At 37.8% G+C, this 20,781-nt stretch overlaps 1 protein-coding gene across 6 annotated transcripts in view; it reads right to left on the bottom strand.

Annotated features, from left to right (window-relative positions):
* LOC141755828 (LIM domain only protein 7-like) overlaps nucleotides 1-10,801 on the bottom strand; it is a 32,697-nt gene extending 21,896 nt beyond the window's left edge. For 2 of the 6 annotated variants that reach the window (XM_074615096.1, XM_074615078.1), the window contains exons 1-6: nucleotides 10,667-10,801; nucleotides 10,383-10,461; nucleotides 6,097-6,167; nucleotides 5,310-5,379; nucleotides 2,362-2,468; nucleotides 1,846-1,876 (exon numbers count right to left, since the gene is read on the bottom strand). In XM_074615096.1, coding sequence (XP_074471197.1) covers nucleotides 1,846-1,876; nucleotides 2,362-2,468; nucleotides 5,310-5,379; nucleotides 6,097-6,167; nucleotides 10,383-10,451 — 348 coding nt within the window. In that variant the 5' untranslated portion in view covers nucleotides 10,452-10,461; nucleotides 10,667-10,801. The remainder of the gene's footprint in view (nucleotides 1-1,845; nucleotides 1,877-2,361; nucleotides 2,469-5,309; nucleotides 5,380-6,096; nucleotides 6,168-10,382; nucleotides 10,462-10,666) is intronic. The other 4 variants (XM_074615107.1, XM_074615114.1, XM_074615123.1 and 1 more) reach the window with 3 other exon arrangements.
* Nucleotides 10,802-20,781: the final 9,980 nt, after the last annotated feature.

The raw sequence follows: 20,781 nt of genomic DNA, 5'->3' as shown, positions 1-20,781 counted from the left end.
GTATGATTTTATTTATTGTAAATTATTTTGGAACCCTTAAATCTCTAATCAAGTCCTGTTAACGTTAATTCACATTAGTGTTCTGGCGTTAGCAGAGATTTCTATAGTCCAGTGGTTCCCAACCTTTTCCCTTTTTCTATCATTGAGTAAACTGACAACCCCTGACTAAGTGACACATTTTATGGATATTTCATATTATAGTCAATGCATAACAATAACAGTATAGAACTGTACAATTAACCCAAATGGGGAACACAATACCAGCCGGAAGTTTGTGTAAAATGAGCAATTTGGATGAATTTTGAGCAGATTATATCCTGTGAATATTGCATCAGAGATGATTTTCTTTTAGGAACTTTTAATAAAAGTTTTTGTCTGTATTATGCATTTACATTTAATTTTTTTTAAACAAATGCAGTTGATTCTTCTCCCTGAAGCTTGGCCATTTTGCCATTAGCTCTTAGGTTGTATTAACTGCATACTTTTCTAATGCATCCTGTTTATATCTTAAATAATAATCTAAACTTTAAAAATAATTCTCCACAGAGAATCACACAAAAGCAGCACTTTAAATCGTGTTTACCAGAGATGTGCTCATAAGTTTCACTCATAAGTCATTCAGCATGACAAAAGCATAAACAACTACGAATTGACTAAAAAGACCTTAGTCGACTAAGACCGAAACGACAGATAAGTCGACTAAGAAGGGGCAGCCCTACTGTAAAGTGAAGAAAACTCAATAACTGTAATAATAAACGGGCTTATAAAACATCCCTCCACATAAAGAATGGGATTCTCACTTAATTTGAATGTTATGGGTGCAACAGTACATGTCAACATTATCCCACATTGCATCAATGCTTTATGTAAAAACAGGGATACTCAGCTCCATTTTGCAACTTCAACCTTTCAATTATGTATGTATCTGGTTGGAGGTCTGTATGAAAACTGGATTTCAATGGATGTTGCAAATTGACCCTAATTGGTTAATTCAAGGAAAAATGCTATACCCATTTCAAAGAAAGAATGCTCCGACAAACGGCCTCATTACTGAGTCCAGGCTGTCAGCTATTGTGTGACTCCGATGAGGCTTCCCAGATAAACAAACAACCTCGAAACATGTGAAATACCAGCCGTGCACAAAAGCGTGTACAAATAACAGTACAGTACTCACATGTTCCGCACAAACAAAACACATGCGGTACTACCACTGTGTACGGATACAGTTTAAACTTTAAGGCATAGTGATGAAACATTTTGCCAGATTATTGGGATGAGCCCCAAACTCAATCAAGAAAACAACCCCCTTGACCATCATCACTCTGATTCTTGATGCTGGTGGGATGTTGGCATCAGCATCAGGAGCTGCAGCCTGTGCGCTACACATACTACTGAGCAGATAAATAGGATTTTGACTACAGGCTTCCATGTAGGTAAATTCAGTGGTAGTGTTTGAGTCAGTGGGCAACCTCCGGGTCTGAGAAGTGAAGCCAATGAGGAAGTGCCTTAAATTTGCATTCTTTCTAACAGCCAGCAGGGGGCGACTCCTCTGGTTGCAAAAAGAAGTCTGATTGTATAGAAGTCTATGAGAAAATTACCTGACTTCTCACGTCATTTATTACTTCAGTGATCATTGTAAACATCACCAATTGGTGACGCTGTGGTGACTACGTCCACTTCTTATATACAGTCTGTGGTTAGGGACCCTTAACTAAGTGAAGTGGAGCAAGACGGAGATTCTTTGAAGGTTTTAAAACTCGAGAGAAAATCAGGAAAATATAAGAATGATAGAAAAAAAACATTTAGGAGAAGAAAAACTGAATAAGTCATTTTTGTCAAACTTACATTTCTGAGTCTTCTGGTGCTCTCATCTCGCCTAGAATAAAAAGGAATGATAAATAAATATATATATAGAAGAGTGGTGCTCCTAATGCTGCAATTTACAGTATGACTGCATGCTGCTGTAAACAAGATGTTAGGGGGAAAAACTACAGTGACATCTTAATCCTTCTCATTTGCAATGCTCCACTAATCAGCTACTTATCAGCATGTACAGAGAACAGGCTATCAACTCATATAAAGCAGCAGCTTGTCGCCAGGCAAAGCTCATACCTTTAGAAATGCAAAGCAGCTGTGAGGCTATAAACTTTATTCAGCTCAGGCATCGCATTAAGAATGCCTCCGTGTTAAATGTGCTCAACGCAGCCGATACAGAGTCAAGCCGTCATATTAGTCAATGTGTGAGTTGACTTTCAGAAGTAAACGTGTGCTTCTCTGTGCTGGCATGAGCTCCTGTAGCTTTAGGCAGTTGTACACATTCACTTAACAAGACATGACACTGCTTCTGTAAGACAACGGTACCTGAGTGTGGCACGACTGGACAGGTCCTGCAGGTCTCCTGGATGAAACAGCTGAGACACATTCAGGCCCATTTTCCCACAGGCTTTCAGGAACACATTCACATTATCCTGGAGATTAAAATGACAGAGACGGCAAAATGAGTGCAGGTAGAAAACGGGTAGAGAATCAGAAGGGGTTGTCGATGCTGTTTGGGATGAACTAATAATGGCAGGCGAGCTCGCTAAAGGCCACCAACAACTTTCCATGGTTTGATCGGATATCTAAAAAGCACTGTTATTATCTAATAGTCTGCAATGTTAATTATTAAATTACTTATAGACACTTTTGCACATGAAAATCTGATATTGGTTAACGGAAGGTTAAGTCAAAGCCACAATTGAATGTAAATGTAATGTTAAAGCTTTCAATGAATGCCATGATGACCTACAGGCTTACTGTCTAACATAATGCTTCTTTTTACTGCATTCAATAAAACCAAAAATGGTAATGAATCTTTTCATTTTTAGGTGGTGACTCGTGGCTGAAATGACAAATATCGGCAGCAGATTTTTATTTGCTCTGCTAGGTGCGGACATTATGCTTTGTTAAAGACAGGCTTCCTCTGTTAGCTGCTAGCTAATTCGCCCCATATGAGTCTTTCTCATCCACGACATCGGATCCCAAACGATGACACAACCTAGGAAGCAGCAGCCAAAATCAATACTTTAAGCAGTGAAAATTGAGAGCTGAGAACAGGATCATTTATCTTACTCATTCTAAGACCCCACTATAGTGATTATTATCTGACTTATCGTTTGTTTGTCATTGTCATCATAAGTCTACAGCCACTTCTGAAAGTCACAACGATTATTTTGGAAAATGATTAAGGAGTCATTTTAGATACACCATAAATGTAGGCTCTCTCGCTTAGATAGCATTAGGTTAAATAAAGAACTGCAATGTGAGAGCAGTCTATATTGCAAACAACAATAAAAATCAAATCAGAAACAGACTTTCACTGTCAGCGCTCAAGCTTGTGTGACAATAGAGACGACACCACGTCTAGGTTACGTGATGAACGTCTCCACGATGAACAGTCTGCTGTTCATCTCAGTAAGTGGACCAGGGGTTTGCTTCCTTCCCTGCACGGAGATTTGCAGAGATGTGGGAGGGTTTGTGGGCGACACGCCGCAGATGACCCCTCCACAGGAAATCAGAAAAAAAAGGAAATAGGTCCTTCATCAAAGCAGACCGTTTTCTTAGTCTGACTAGTAGACATATACTGTAGCCTATTTATTTTTATGTTCACAGCACATTGTGCTATTGCATTTTTAGATTTTCGAAATATTGAAGTTTCTAAATAAGTGTATTGGCCATACACCTGGCCAAGTGGCGCTATCCACGTTACTGAAAGGGGGATCTAATTCTGGCTTGTTAAATTAGCATTTAACAGTTTGTGTTGTTTTTAGCACAAGGCAAGAGAGTGAAAATAGGCTTGTTCAAGATGAGCCAGGCCTGCGCAGAATCGGTCACCGGCGATCACCACGCAATGCATGCCGGTTAGATTTGTGTCCGACTTGATGCCGACTTGCTCTGACGTCATGCACACGTGGGCAACGATAACCTCACGAGATCGAGGCGGCCGCAGTTTTTTTAGAGCCAGACGCCGCAGTTGCTCTCCACCAACTGCAAGACCCAGGGCATTATGGGAAATGCCTGGCTGTCGCCTGATCGAAGAGCTGATTGGCTTAGTTTTGACAGCAAACACCACGTGTTGTAGAAAGTCACAACTTTCTGTGTAATTGTAATATTTAATGCTAAATTGTAGGATATTAGTCTCATGTTGTGCCATGAAGGTTTCATCTGTTAAACATATTTTGTGTGGTTGATAATAATAATTATAATAATGAAGGTTATTTATATAGCACTTATCAAAACGAGTGCTTTACAAGGCGGACATAAACAATAATAAAGGATAGAATCCAATGCTAAATACACGCACATTACCATATATATTTACAAACAAATATAAATAAATCTGAACGTGGTCTGAAAACGGATCTAACAGGATGTCACCATCTCTGTGATTTCCTGTAAATTCTTTGAAGGCTGCTGGAAACAGCTGGAAACAGCTGGAAACTGTCCGACTTGACCGCAGATTTTTGTCTCCGCCCCCTGATCTCGTCTACTTTCCAGGCGAGGCGCAGGTCATCTCAGACAAGCCTAATATCGCGCTACTTGATTAATAAAATTTAATTAAAATACTGCTGCAAACAGTGGTTAAGTTCAAGTTAGAAAAATTGTTTTCTTAAAGTTCATAATTCTATGAATGTGGCTTCAACAGATGGGAGAAACAGCCTAGCATGCTTCATCGTCTATATAAGCCCACTGAGGTTCGGGATTCATAAATATGAATAAAAATACATCCCCCCAACTGAGCCATGTTATGTCAGCAGTAATGTAAAGTATATTTAATTTGTAGTTGCTGGTTAAAACATGTAAAACCACCAGTCTGGTCCTTTAGGATGTTGAAGTAACTTCTGATTCTCCCCCACCATCACCACCTTCAGTCCTGCATCACTGCTGGGCTCTGTCTATTTACTGGCCCCTGATGGGAGGTTGCAATTCATCTTTTCCTGCCTTGCTTTGGCAATTATACTTGCCATCAAAAACACAGCCTGAAGCCAAAATAAAAATCTGCATTTGCAACTATGCCGGGTATATACAAAAATATTTATGTATGTTGGGTTGTCGCACTGAAATGCAGTTTCAGGATCACTCAGACTGTGGCAACACTGTCTCGCAGTGCCTTAAACAGGAAACCACACATCGAGTCAAAACTTCCTGGCTAGCAGGTGCCTTCTTATTTTCTTATGTACTTGTTTGACACTCAAGGCAGCCGGCGCCACACCGCCAGGCTACCTGTAACACACACACACAAGGTAAGAAGTGTAAAATCCAACACTCACCAGACCAGCGATGGGAGTAGAAAGCCTGTTAACTCTCTTAATGATGCCAGGTTTCAACTGGTTGATCAAGCTATAAGGGATGACAAAAAAAGAAAAGAAAACAGTTTATAAATATTCCAGATTTATGCTGCACATATTTGAGAACCAATATATAATTGTATCATCAGGGTCCCATTCCACAAAAGAAGCTAAATAGAGTCGGACTTTAACTTCCAACAAAGAAATTACATTAAAAAAAAAAATGCAACAAAAAGCTTGCTTATAAACCAGTTTGATTGGAAGAAACTTTAAGTTAAGGTCTATAACTAGACTTCTGGGCTAACCTGCAAGCCTAGACTTCCTGCCCAAATATCTCATTTGTTGGTTTCATTGTTATTTTGTAGCTACAAGCTGATGTTTGAAAAGTCAGTGGTTATTGAAGAGTGTGAGAGAAGAATATGAATAGTAATTGCACGCCACAGAAGATGGAACAGAAACAGAAAGTTGGTGTAGAAATGAATCTTATCTGATTGTCTGTATTACATGTAATTTAATTCTTGGGATATGCATTTTTGTTTTATTTACATTAACTTAAAAAAAAAAAAAGCATGTTTAGAGATATTGAGGCCTCTCAGAGTGCAACTTAGGACAAGACTATTTTCTAAAGTTGCTCCAGGGCTGCTGCTGAAGCTAAACTGGCAGATCAGCCCGACTACTCAAACCATAGTTTTACACGGTGATTTAGCTTGAATTTAATCCTCTGCAAGTAAAATGTGACATCGTAAAAGGTTTGTGCATCATTACTCACTCGCACAGCAGGACTCCATTCTCCAAGGCAGCACGGAAGTCGTTGCAACCGAACAATTTTCCAGTCACTTCCTGAAACAAAACACCAGTATGATTAGAATTTAGCTATTGAACATTGCATTTATATTTTGCCACCATCACAATCATCACAATTGTAAAAAAAAAACATTCATAACTATTTAAAAGGAATGGTGTGTAACATTTCGGGGGATCTATTAGCAGAAATCGAATTTAAATACGATGTTTTCCTTAGTGTATAATCACCTGAAACTAAGAATCGTGTTTTCGTTAGCTTAGAATGAGCCCTTCATATCTACATAGGGAGCGGGTCCTCTTCACAGAGTCCACCATGTTGCTCTACCATGTTTCTACAGTAGCCCAGAACGGACAAACCAAACACTGGCTCTAGAGAGAGACTTTACATGCTTTACATGAGGGCCACCATAGTTCTCCAACAAGCTTATGAAACTACATAACGTGAGCTGCAGTGTAAAACTGTGGTACCACCAGCCGCCATCTGACTGCCATTGCTCCTTAAGTAGGGTTATTATGGTAAGGATGACCTTTTTGAAGGAAGCGAACAGCGTTACCACAGTTTTGCACTCAGCGGCTCACATTACCGCAGTCTTAGAAAGGGAGGAGTGAGCGGAGGGGTACTCGGGTGGTTGCAATCTGCAACCACGCCACTAGATGTCGTCAAATCCTACACACTGTACCTTTAAGGGATCATTATCAAAAGTGTTTGCACTACATATTTCTTAAAAAAAAAAAAAAAAATGTGTGGTCGCTCAAAATTATCAGATTTTTTAAACCCTCAAAAATCCAGTCCCGCTACATCTTATACAGGCTCCCTAATAGCTTCACAAACTGCGTTAGTGTTAACACAAGTGATAGTAAACACAGCAGCAGTACTAAACAAGAGAAAAACAAAACAATGAAAAGTAGATTTAAACCAACAGTTTGTAAATTGCAGTGTGGTTGCTACGCTGTTAAAAGTATTTTAATTAAACTGTTTGGTTCAACTGTTGAAGAATGAGTTGCTCCTTTATGCACTTTAGTCACATAAAGCTGTTTGGTGGCTGTTAGCGGAAAGAACAACTCTGCCAAAAATTAGGAAAACAAGGTCCTGGTGGAAGTTAATTAAAGTAATTCTTTAGCCCACAGTGCAAGCATTTCCCTGTTTTGTAGTTGTTCTCAACAGTAACAGTAAAGTAAAGTAAATTAAGTGAGCCGGATACTGTTGAGATTCAGCTGAAATATATTCCAACTACTGCACAAAAAGCAAGGCTCTATACAAATAATCACAAAATATCTACCAAGCAAAACAGTGGGCTCTAAAAATAATGTATGTAAACAAACAGCGCATATGTTTTTGATCAAAACAAAAGAATAAAACATAACCTAAAGGATTTTACGTGGCAGAAGCAAGCACAAGGCAAAGGGGGCTTTGTAATGAGGACATAAAAATGGGGCTATTAAGGTTCAGCTCCATAACTAACAGAGGGCCCCAAAAGGCTATTCTTCTCACTAATTAGTCCCCCCAGGAATCCACAATCACAATTCATTTTGGGTAGAAGTGGGCACCGGGCACCGAGCAGAGGCTTCTCACAGACAAAGCAGTGCCAGGTTAACACAATAAAACACAATCATGTGGTTAAGATACTGTCTGTTCTACAGCAAACACAGCTTTAATTGGTCATTTCAATAAACAACTGTCCCTATGAAACCACAGATGCAATGGATTTTTCAAACATATGTTCTTGAGTGTGACTTGCAAACTTCTCTAGAAAGCTTCATCTGTTTAAATGTGCCAAATCCAAAAGGATCAAACGAGGCAATTATCTCAACTGGGAGGAAAATACAGGCTTCATTACTAAATCCATGTGATCCAGTTCTAACAGGTAGCCTAATGTAGAACAATGGGACATTTAGAGCTGCAATGAGAAGTTGATTCTGCAACTATTTTGATAATCAAATTATAAATGATACTTTTAAACTTTTACTTTTTAAGCAAAAAGGCCAAACATTTGTTAGTTCAGGCTTCTCAAATGTGAAGATATGAAGCTTTTCTGTCACACAAAGTAAACCGGATATCTTTGGATTTTGGACTATTGATCGGAGAAAACCATAGACTGTATACAAGAAGTGGACGTATCACCGTGAAGTCATCCATTGGTTTGTGGACTGCTGTTTTGAAGCTTCGAGTTAAGTATTTTGGCCGTCGCCATCTTAGTTTTTTACAACTAGGAGTGACATGAGAGAACGCTGAATAAGACATTTTCAGGTGACCAATTAACTTTCATGAACTGAAAACACACTGTGAAAGGGTTAAAGTTGTAAGACAAAAACACAAACAACTCCCAGACCGGACAACGCCGTGGTAGCGACCTGTCAGTCACAATGTAACATATAGAGCTGCAATGATAGGTCGGTTAATCTGCAACTATTTTGATAATGAAATAATCATTTTAGTAAAAAAAAATGTAAGCAAAAATGCCAATCGTGTTTGTTCCAGCTTCTCAAATGTGAGGATATGAAGCTTTTCTGTGTCACACATGAGTAAACGGGACACTTTTGGATTTCGGACTGTTGATCAGATAAAACGAGACATTTGAAGATCTCACCTTGCGGCGTTTTTCACCATTTTATGATATTTTATAGACAAAGGATTAATTGGGCAAATAATTGGCAGATGAATTGATAATGGAAATAAGTGTGAGTTGCAGTCCTAGGTAAATAGGATAATTGCACTACATTTAGGAGATGAATTCCTCTGGTTAAGGAGATGGCAGCCACTGTCATAAAAAACAAGAACACCTCCTCATAAATTGGACTGTGCTGCTCCTGTTTCACCAGACACTAAATGGCCTGTTTACATAATGTGGAAGAGGCCAATCCATTCTTATTTCTTCTCCAGTCCAGAAGGGACTGAGCAAATATTGACATGTTAATCGCTGCTTGTACTGTGCTAATGATAAACACCAACAATTTCTGGACACTTGAATGCATGGAAGCTTATTATCCTGCAACGTGTTACACTGCATATTAGTGCAAACACATTCCTGATGTTGTTTGGCACAAGAGGGAGGGTTTATGACAGCATTTACAGTACCATTTCCTTAAAAGCAGCATTCGTTGCTTCCCTCCAATCTCTCTCTCACACACACACACACACACACCTCATCACTGCTCATCCATCCTTTCATCCGTCAGTGCAGGAAAATAGACGGGTAAAATTGGCATGGGCTTACTGCCAAGAGCGCTCTGGGCAGGATTCTCATAATGATCCACTCAGACACAATTGACATTAATGGTCCCATTTAGAGTTGGTCAACATTCACTGCCTGCAGTCTACAAGTTGTATGCATTGGTTATGATTTAAGGATTACAACTTCAACAATGTTTGGGCAGCAGCAGCAGCCGGCTGTAACAACCTAGAAAATGCCTTGCTATAAAAACCACATTCTCCACCACAATGTGTGCATGCAATAACCAGCCTACAGCACATCTCAGTGGACAGACACTAAAGAACAAACCACCACACAGTGTTTAGGCCTTTCTCTTAAACGTTACATAATTACCTTCCTTCCAATTGCATTTCCCTCTGAGGCTCCTGCAGTCAAATTATGTTTTATCTGTGCAAACCACAGAGGAGCCTCACACTGGGCTCTCTGTGTCAGGACGCTTATCTTGGTATATTTTGCATTTGAACTCAAAGATAAGTCTGTAAATTTAGGTTTTTGAGTGTTGAGTCAAGAGTCGTTTGAAATGTGAGTTAAAGTCCTGATGATGCAAACAATGCACAAGTGGGTTTTCATGGCTGAAGTGTTTGCCACTGACTAACAGAAAACATTTCCTGTCTCAACAAGGGGTTAAATGACTGACTAGGCAAATCGTCATGGCTGAGGAGGGCAAGGCATGTTTTAAAAAATTACTAAAATAAATAAATTTAAAAAATAAATAATCCCGGTGGCCAACCTCAACAACCATGAGGGATTGCAGTTTGATGCATTGTAAATTTAGTTTTTTTTATTTTAGGCAATTTGTTTGTTTTTTTCTCTTCTTTTAATTTTATTTTTCTAAAACATGTTTTTAATGTGATTTTTTTAAATTTGTTATATGACTTGTTATATATTATGTTTTTGTTGTGTGTGTTTGTGGACCCCAGGAACAGTAGCTGCATGCTACCCTGGTGGTGGCAGCTAATGGTGATCCGAATAAACAATAAAGAATGAATAAAGGAGCACAAATACAAAAATAAAAGACAGATGAAAGTGAAGCATGTACCTCAATCCAGCGTTGAGCCTCGTTGAAGGCGTCTGCACAGCTGACACTGGTCTGCTGGCGCCACTCCATCGTTTCTCTCCTGGACAAGCAAACAACACACAACTGTGATGAAATGAAATGAAAGGCTAAAAACAGGTCACACTCTGTTCAACTCATTCATGATGGAGCCACCACGACATCAACCACCACGAGCCTATCAAATAAGTTCAATTAATGTCGACAAACATGAGATAAAAATGCAATTTGGTTAAAGAAATGCACATGTTTTTAACCAGCTCAGTCACCTTGTGCTGTGTAGCTGCTCACCGGTGAGAGTTCTCCTCTAATTGACAGAGAGTTTATCAGCAGACACTTCTGCCACTGACTTTCCATCACTGACAAGTTCCTCTTATTGGTTAAAGTGGAGAGGAAAGTCTCCGCCCCCACTGAGAAACTACAGGCAAAGTTTTAGAGCTGAAGTGAAAGCGAGAGGAACAATAGAGAGGAAGATCTGCAGTGTCCTCGACCCTCTGGTGGCCTGTTGCTGTGAGACACTGTGCTGCTATCTATTTATTTTTCATTAATTTATTTATTTTATCCATCTTTTTTTTCTTTTTTTTTGCTCTCCATTTTATTTGATCCATATATAATTTTATTTTATTTTGTTAAAAGAAAAGAAAAAAAATATACATATAATTTATAAAAGAAAAAAAAATCTAAGCTTTATCTAAGCATCTTTCAAACTCTTAGGAAATTCATAGTGCCCTACACAAGGCGAGGAAATGCATTAGAACAAAAAAACACAGGAAAAAACTGAAAACAAATAGATAAACATTGAGATAAATTGGAATAAAAATGGACAAAAATAGTAGACCACGAATATAGTTAGGGCAGCAATAAGTTGCCCCAAATTATAAAAATATTTTGTCAATGGTCTGTTTATTGTCAATACTGTATATACTGCTCCTATTTTTATACTTCCTTCTATTTAAATGTTTCATATTTTGTTACACTTTGTTTGGCTCTTTTTTCTTACTGTGTTAGCTGATGCATCTTGTTTTTTGCACTATCCCGTTTGCTGCTGTACACTGCAAATTTCCCCTCTTACAGACTAATAAAGGAATATCTTATCTTATCTTAAAAATGCAATAGAGAAATTAATCAATCGACATATGTGAAATGAGGCATCACTTCACAGAAGTCTGACCTGATTTTGTGAGAGTATAACCTTTAGTTAATCTTCCAATCTATTGTGTAACGCATTAACATTTCTTTGAAGTTCTCTTATGCAGTTAAGTATATGAAGGAAGGAACTGCAAGAAACTCTGTTAAGTTAAACCTGCAGTATAGGCAGACGTCTGATCTCACAGTATACCATTATGGCATGTGACATGTGAGAAGAAGCCTTATGTAACCTGTTAACAGAGGATGACGAGCATTTAAATGGCAAATGTGTAAAATAACGTGTTTATATAGACTGCAGATAAAGAAACAACCTGTCTCTTCTTCATGTCTTCCATATCTCCTCTGTCCTTACCCTGTAAACAGCAGCCTGAATGATAACGTATGCAAAACATGACAGTGTGTTTCAAGTGTATCTCTCTTCACTCTCCTGCCTTTTTGGTATTGAAGTGATGAAAGATGGCCTGTGACAATTTAATTTTCACACATATATCACTGCATAGAAAATTGTTTTTCTTTTGTATTCTTTTTACACATTTGAAAGCGAGGCATTAAGAGTCTGGTGCGTAGGCCTCATCTCGTATTACAGCACATGCTCCCTCCAATCCAATTTCCTGCCAAATGCCCAAAGAGGTGCACTATATGGGGAACAAGGTCGGTGATGGAATCACACAATTTAAAAGTAAAATGAGGTGCAGAGGTGTAGGACACTGTAGAAAATTTAATGAGACGCCTATTAAAAGCACAGAGAACATTATGGGAATCAATAATCTTAACAGACTTTCAACGTATTATCTTAACCGGGGAAATTAAAAGATAATTTCCTGCACCATCTGGTCGTATTATTACTCCAACAGAACAACAGGAATTAACTTTTTTTTGCTTCAATTCTGAATCCTCTGGCTCACTTTTGTAAAGTATTAAGAGTGAGTGTGTCCTTGTTGTCCTGAAATTTTATTGAAGCGGTTCAAAACATCTTTAAAAATACATCCAAGGACACGTCCACAGACACTCTTTAACCTTTTTCCATTTAGATCTAAAAACAGGAGGACATTTAGAAGCAGTAGGCTGCCATTGAAGAAACATTTTTTCTTTTTCAGCACATTTGAGTTTAACTGTGCTATCAAAGTGCAAAAGGTTCTGTTCACCCCTTTTGATATCTGCTTGAATCATCTTAGCTTGTTGGTGTATTCATGTCGTGATCGTGACCACAGCTCAGTCTTCTGCGTGTCTCTTTCCAAACCGAAGGAAATAGTACTCCACCATCCCTGCACATGTGATGCTAATTGATCTTGAAACTGAAGAGTGGCGCACTCGAGAAAACAGATTGATGCTCATCATCTTTATTACAGGAACGAGGGTTTGTTGCACATACTGATCTGCTGCTGATTAGATGAGCAGAGAGATTAGTCAGTATGTCAGCCCAGCAGCTCATAGACTAAACAATAGCACTGCTCCCGTGACGATCATTTAAACTCTGTACTTAATATGATCTGAGGTGTGTTTATTATGTTTATTATGTCTCTTCAAGATGTCAGATAGATAGGTAGATAGATAGATAGATAGATAGATAGATAGATAGATAGATAGATAGATAGATAGATAGATAGATAGATAGATGTAGAAGTATGTTATGTAATAGAGTTAAGAAAACATACTGTAATAGATACATATGTAATGAAAATAATGTTTATTTATTTTATTTTCCTTTCTTCTACTATAATCAGTGCTATGTCTGTCATTTCTGTCCAGGCAGCCGTCTTTATTATTTTTGCATTATCTTATCTCTTAGAGAAGGAACAAGACTAACAATGAGCATGCAAAAAGGGGGGAACAGAAAACAACAGGGCAGAGATGAAATGCATTTCATTTCATTTGGGCCAAGTTTTCCTATGAATACATCAGCTTATCAGAGCTGAGAAATTTATCTGTTGCATTTATTTCTGACTGCCAGTAGGTGCTGCTGTAACTCTGCATGTGCGTGCATCATTTGGAGGGTGGGGGTCGTGGGGGGGTTGATGGCTCAGTACTGGGTGAGGAGACTGAGTGAAATGGGCAGTGACGACAATCTGATTTGCCTTCACATGAAGCAGTTGTTTCCCATATTTCCCATTTGTCGGCTCCCCTGGGTCCAGTCCAGTGTGAGGAGAGTGATGCGATGCTGCTTAGAATACCCAGTTTTCAATTACACCCACTATCATTACTGTTATCAACAGCAGCAACATCAACCGCTAATCTCCTTTCCATTATTTTCCAGATGGAATTTGAATTGAAAACCAAGAGCTTTGGACTGAAACTCTCAACACTATGAGAGATATGTTTTGAATAGAGATGTCTATTTACTTATCTTGATCACACTGACAGCCAAGACATTTCTGCCACCACTTGGGTTGCTGCACAATGTGTTCATAGTCTTTGCATTAAAAAAAAAAAAGTTTGATATTATGGTAGTTAAGCATAACAATGAAATCAAGCATTAATGTAGGTTACCTTTTACTGGGTTATACTTTAAAGTTGAATTAAATGAAAAAAATATTTAAATATATTGCACATTTTCAACATTTAGCCTATGTATGAATTCTGCTGTTAGAGAGTGTTTATTATTTATAACCCCCCTGGTACCCTCAAACATCTTTTACACAGCAAAAACGCAAACTCTTACCAAGTACTAGTAAATCTCATAACTCTTAATATGAGACAAAATCACCTAACAAGTTACATTTCAGCGAGATATCGGGACTTAGTTTTTGATGATTCATCTCAAATATCTTATTAAGTGAAAAAATACCACTTTTGAACATTACAGGCTTATAATGACACACAACACTTCCTAATACTAGTGAAATATAGCTCAAAATGAGTTTCCCCAGATGATTTCAAGATCTCTTTTTATCTTGAAAGGCCTAAATATTACGTCTTATGTAAAAAAATCTTACTACGCAAATTTTTCACTTGTTCCATGAGCCGTTTTTTTTACTTATTACAAGCAAAAACACCCTGTATTCTTGTATCCTTGGGGTTCGACCATAGCAAGTGAAACCTCCAATGGCAGGTTAAGGCCCAACATATTATAGAAATGCATGTTGTAATGCAAGATAATAGGAGGTATTTATAAACATTTGTTAATTCATTATCACATGTAAAACTGTATGTATGTCCCCGAATTAGGGACACTACAAAACATTATATTGGTAAAATATAGACAGAGTAAAGCCAATGATAGATAAGAGCTTTAGTTCTCTCTCTCTCTCTTTTTAATGCTTTTCAATTGCATCTTATAGAAATGAGCAATGTTTGTGTTCAGTGTATTTCTCCAACAATTAAACAATACAGTATGCTGCACCATTAGCTTCAGCCCAACCCCCCTCACTGTGGCATCATCTGATATGTCTGTCCGCGTAGCCAAAGTACTCTCTGTACTGTATTATATGAGCTATTTTACACAATGAGTGAGAGCCATGTAGTAATGTTATACTCGGTGCACAGACTGCATTAGTGGATCATTAAGGGTCACGCTTCTCAATGAGATCATTAGCTGGAGGGCTCGCCTACGGTGCTCCTCTGTGAACTGCATAAAGGGCGGACGGAGAGGCTAAGGTCCACTATAGTAAAGTACATGGTCATGGTCATTGTTTACATGTTACATTATCCAGATAATCATGCATGCTAAAACAGAATTTGCATATCTATATGTGCAGCCTATGGATGCATGAAGATATGAACATTATGCAGGTGTATGCACTCTTACTTACCTGTTGTCTTTCTTGTCTATGCTTAAAAAAAACACAGAGGAAAATAAAGTTATTTTGCTGTACGTATAACTGTTATTGTGCCACGCAGAGGCAAGTGAGTACAATAATTTCTCTGTGTTGAAGGATGGAGAGAGGGATCAGCTCCCAACAGCTAAAATGTTATCATCTTGTCATTATGGAGCATGATTATGACCATAACTATGAGTAAATAGCATGTGTGTGTGGCATAAAGTGGACTTTAAAAAAGGTGGAAATTGAAGCCATACACTGTAGCGACAATTGGGGCTTATTGGCTGTTAAGAACTGCTTTCCCGCTGTTATCCTTTTATAGATAGCCTAATATAACAAGGGTTTTCACATCAACACAACAGGTTTAAAGCTGCAATTTGCATCTTTCAGGGACTTTGAGCCAGCATGCTACCAGTACATTTCTCCATAATGTCAACTAAACCATGAATGATATTTACAAAGGATGCAGTGTGTTACAGATAGATCCCAAAAGGAAAAAAAGAAAAGAAAAATAACGAATTTTCCTTAATTGTTCCTTTGCAGCCTTAAAGCACAGGCTTATTCACCTCCACTGCCCTCTCCTCCCCAGTGCCTGGTGTGTGTTGTCCCTGCCAAGGTCTGAAACATTATCACAACAGGATGTGGGCTGGGATAACACTGAGAGTGCTTCCTCTGCAGTGCCAGTCACCTGGGAGAATCTTCAATTATTGCATTTTAAAGTAACTTCTGAGCTGCGCTGCAACTCAAAGGAGCCAAAGGAGAGGGGGCAACATGGGCATTAGACTTGTGGGAAAAAGCTAAATTGATCGTGTTTTGCCTTCCTGATTGCCTTCAAAGTGGTTTTGTTGTATTGTCTGTTCACATGTAAGGAATAGCACTCTCTGCTAATGCATGAATATATTACAAAGTTGGGTCCAATCCAGCGGAAATTGTACATTGCTGTTCAAGGGGCAGTTAGAGTCACTGATTACTATTCATCACATTAAAAATAATGAGAGGGTAGTTTGGATATATCACTCTTCAAGCAGCTTCCATGCAAACAATTAAGAAAATACAGAATAAAAGCTTAAATTACGCATTCCAAGCAACTGGCCGCGTGGGAGTGTGCACTATTAGCTTCAAAACTGTTCTCCCTGAAGCTGAACTGATTGTCTGACTACTTTTGTGGATATCGTTTTGTTATAGCTTATTAAACTTTTTATTGCGGCTATGATGATATCTATGATGATCACCTCTGATGCATGACCAATTTGAATCAGGTAGTTTGACCACAGGAACAATTCAAGTGTGCTTTGGGAGGTGTTTACCTTGAGAGATCTTAAGAAGAAAATGAGCTTTCGAGCCTTTAAGAAATGCACCAAACTACCAGCTCAAAAAAGTACAACTTTATTGTAGACTCACACTCACACTGCTGTGATGTTTCATCCTGACGTGTAACATTGTGATCTGTCTCCACGCTCAAGGTGCTACATTTCCAAGGTAATGCGTTTAAAATCCTGTTATTTTGCTGCTATTTCATTGTGAATATGGGTCTAACAGATCAAGATTGCCTATAAGGATTAGTCAGATAGTATTTTTTTTTGTATAAATATATAGGCTATAATTATTGTCAGCTGATAGGTACTGCATTGCTCTGTTTACTTTGTGTGTTTCTTATTCGTATTTTATTTTTTCAATTCAAGTTTTTTTTAATAATCATTTATTATTCTTAATTTTATGAGGTCCACTGCAAGTACGGCTTCTGTCTTCTGTCTTTATTGTTTTAACTGTTGTACAATATAGACCGGTGTGCCAACTAAAATAAACTATAGCATTGCATTTCAAACATTTATCAAAACATGTTCACTGTATGAAAAAAGAATTCCCAAACATAATAAAAATCAGTGGACAAACAAAGTGGCAGGTTAAATGTGACTCAGTCCTTTTTGTTGCTCAGATGTGGCACAGATACAAAATATTATAAAATAATAATAAAAAATATTTTTACAGAAAGGACGAAGAAGAAAGCGAGGAGTTTCCTGGCAGATAGCGCTCATCCTCTCTCCAGCCAGTTTGAGCTTTTGAGATCCGGGAGACGCTGTAGAGTCCCTCTGGCAAATAAACATGTGTTTAAAAGTGCCATTAATATTCTTAATTCAACAAAATGACTGAACAGATCTAAGCCAATGACACTGACATGAACTGTTTGAATGGGTAACATAACGCGTATATGCAAATTTTTTCATCCATGCATCCAAATGGAGGAAAATGAAACCCCTATTTTCCGTTTTCAAAAGGGGACCTTGTGGATAATCATCTCAGTGCTTTAAGCGTAATGAAAGAACGACATGCAAAGTCTCTCCTCAGAGCTTATGAAGAACTGAACATATATAATGATGACCCCTAGAGCTACCATGGAAGTGTGCAGTCTTATTGTTATTTATTTATTTATTTATTTATGCATTTCTTTTTTTGATCCTTGAATTATTTTCTGCCCTCTTTTATTTTTATTATTTTATTTTTTATAATTTAAGTTATCTTTCCTATCCAATTTTGCCTTGTATTTAGATTATCTTCAAATAAAATAAATAAATAAATAATAAAAAGTTGCAACGTGGCTTCCAGCCTTTAACGGCCTCGAGCAGCAGAGCAGCAGTTAAACCAACCAGCGAGGAAGAAAGCACGCGCCTTCTTGGATTTCAGGGTTGAGGTGAGAGTTATTTAGCTGGCTGCTACCTGTGTGTTTGTTCAGCACCTGTTATCTACTGGACTCCTCTGCCTATGTAATGTCAGTGGTTGTTTATATAATAGTTTGAAATAATGTCAGAGGGTTTGAAGCTAAAAGGGGCCCTGCAGCTTAAGTTATAAACGCTCAAAAGCTAGCTAAGCTACCACAACCACTGCTACAGGTGAGAAACGCAGGACCAACCAGGTGTTGCAGAGTAAAATGAGGATTATTTTTTACTCAGGCTGAAGACAAGAGGTGGAAAACTGTTCCTGAGGGATTTATCTAAAGGTTTGCCTCTGTCAGGGTTTTACAGTCAAGCCTGGAGAGACACAGGAACAAGCAGAGATATTGGAGAAATTGAGGGATAATCCTGGATCCTCCTGACCTGTTGTGCCAATATCTGTGTGGGAGAGGCAGCTAAAAGTAGGTAATTCAACTTTATGCATTGTATTAGTGTGCTGTGAACATGCTGTGGATGTGTGTGTTGGAACAGGTTGTCTTGGGTTGATCGTTGACCAGCATTTGAGTTGTGAATATCCAAACACACTGAAACTAGTAGTTTCAGTGTGTTTGGATTAAGTCGTTGTTGGCTGGTTAGAATTAGTTGATAGTTTATTTTTCTTATAGTTCAAGTTTGCAGTGTTGTCAATTGATGAACATCATTTTTATTGTGGGGGTTATTCATGTTTTTTATTTGCTTGTGTCTTACCATAGTGTGATTGAGTTTTGTTAACCAGCCTGCATGTTGTTTTTAACTGAATTAGGCTCCATGCCTGTGATTATAGTATTTGGGTAGTTTAAGTTCTCTATTTCTAGTGAATTTCTGCTATTTTTTTTATTTAGACTGGTATAAAAATGGGGACTTATTAAAATATAAGAAAGGTTTCTAGTATTTGAAGCTGTTGCAATTATACCATCACTTTTAAAATCTCCATAAACCACCATCTGAGTGGATGAGAGAGTGATTTAATTCCATAATGAAAAACACCTAAAGTTAAGACTGTATGCTTTTGTCTACAATTATTAAACTAATCAAAGAATAAAATGAGTAAAGCAAAAGAATAAGAAACAATATTGTGTTATCAGCAGCCCAAAGTCATTTTAGAGAGTTATTGTCCTGACACAAAACTGGATACTTGAAAAAGGTTTTATAAACCATCCTCTATCTTCCTTCCTTCATACCAGTAATTCATCTTCATTTTGACCTAGAAATGCAGTGAATAAAAGTACAATCTTTCCCATAAGTATAGTACCAGTATTAAAGAATACTGTTTGTTGGTTTCGAGCAGTACATTACATATTGGCAGATCTATAGCTGATTGTAGCTCTTTAATATTTAGCTGTTTAGCAGGAACTGCTAGAAACATGAAAATCCAGGATTGACTACCTTAAATAAAAATCCCTTGATTAAGTTCAAATGTCATGTCATTTGTACATAATCTTGGACATTAAAACTAAAATTCAATAATCAATATTATTTCTATTTCCGTTGTTGCAAATGCACCATTAGTCTAAATTAAAATGAAAATGCCATCAACACATCATTCAAAATGTACTTTTTATTTGCATTTTCAAATTGGCAGACATGGGAATTATGTCATCATCTCAAAGGTTATGTGATGCATCATGTTGGTGTGGTGGTGGTTGCTGTATAATTTTTGCTTTCAGCCTCCATCGCTGGAGTGCAATTCTATTGAATGAGAATCAAGTGCACTTTTCCAGTAAGTCCTGTGTAGTGCTGCCTCCATGTGGCGACACATGGTAACTAGGTGATGTTAGGCAGTCGTTACAGGGAAACTTTGCAGATTTTCAGCCAGCTTTGTATCGTTGCAATGTGGGTGGTATGTGCAAATGAACTTCTCGACTTCCCTCCGTGTTAATGGCGCCTGGAGCTTCCCGCTCACCGGCCGGCGAGGGTTTTCGCGTCATCGACGCAAGGAACACACAACTCCTGATCATACTGCTTCTCCGAGGTGCATGTACGATCAAATACTGTAGTTAGTCTTTCCTCAGTATTGTTTTTTTTTTTATTGGTTCATTCAGCTGAACATATCGATGGACAGTCCTTTTTTACACATTATTCAAAATAAACACATGGCAATTTTGACAATGAACCTTTAAACTTGGTTACTATTGTGACAAATATACTGTATTTACAGTTCAAAAATAAACTTCAGTATTAAAATTGACATTTACAGTAACATTGACATATAATAATAATAATAATAATAATAATAATAATAATAATAATAATAATAATACATTATCTAAATTACAACTGGAAACAAATACAACAACAAATACAATTTTAATTTAAGATAAGTAGTAGTCAAAAAAATGCAGGCATTAAAACATTTAGGTACAGTTAGGTACATCAGTTTCTATATACATACTATTGTCTACCAACATACTGTATGTGCCAACACTGATGTATTTGTGATAAGCCAATATCCGCCTGCCAATACGTCAGCCTACAAATAAGACAGGTGGATATACGGTGAGCAAGACATGCATTAAAGAAAGCTGTGTTCAACAAAGCAGTTAACAGTGATTACTCTGGGTATAAATCTGGGTAATATAAAGATAGGGGGTTTTCAAAGTCACACCGTGGGCTCCCCCCTCACATAAAATTGAGCCAACTGCAACTACAACTTGAGCCTCATTTCTTTAGCCTATATTTGCTTACATTTTGGCAAACTGGTACTATTAAAAGTATGCCAAATTATTATTTCCTGTTTGCAATGTACCCATAGATGTACAGACAACTATC

Source organism: Sebastes fasciatus, chromosome 2 (assembly GCF_043250625.1).
Source record: "Sebastes fasciatus isolate fSebFas1 chromosome 2, fSebFas1.pri, whole genome shotgun sequence".
Classification (NCBI taxonomy): domain Eukaryota; kingdom Metazoa; phylum Chordata; class Actinopteri; order Perciformes; family Sebastidae; genus Sebastes; species Sebastes fasciatus.
Note: the sequence above shows the minus strand (reverse complement) of the source record. Positions and strands in the feature narration are given on the sequence as shown.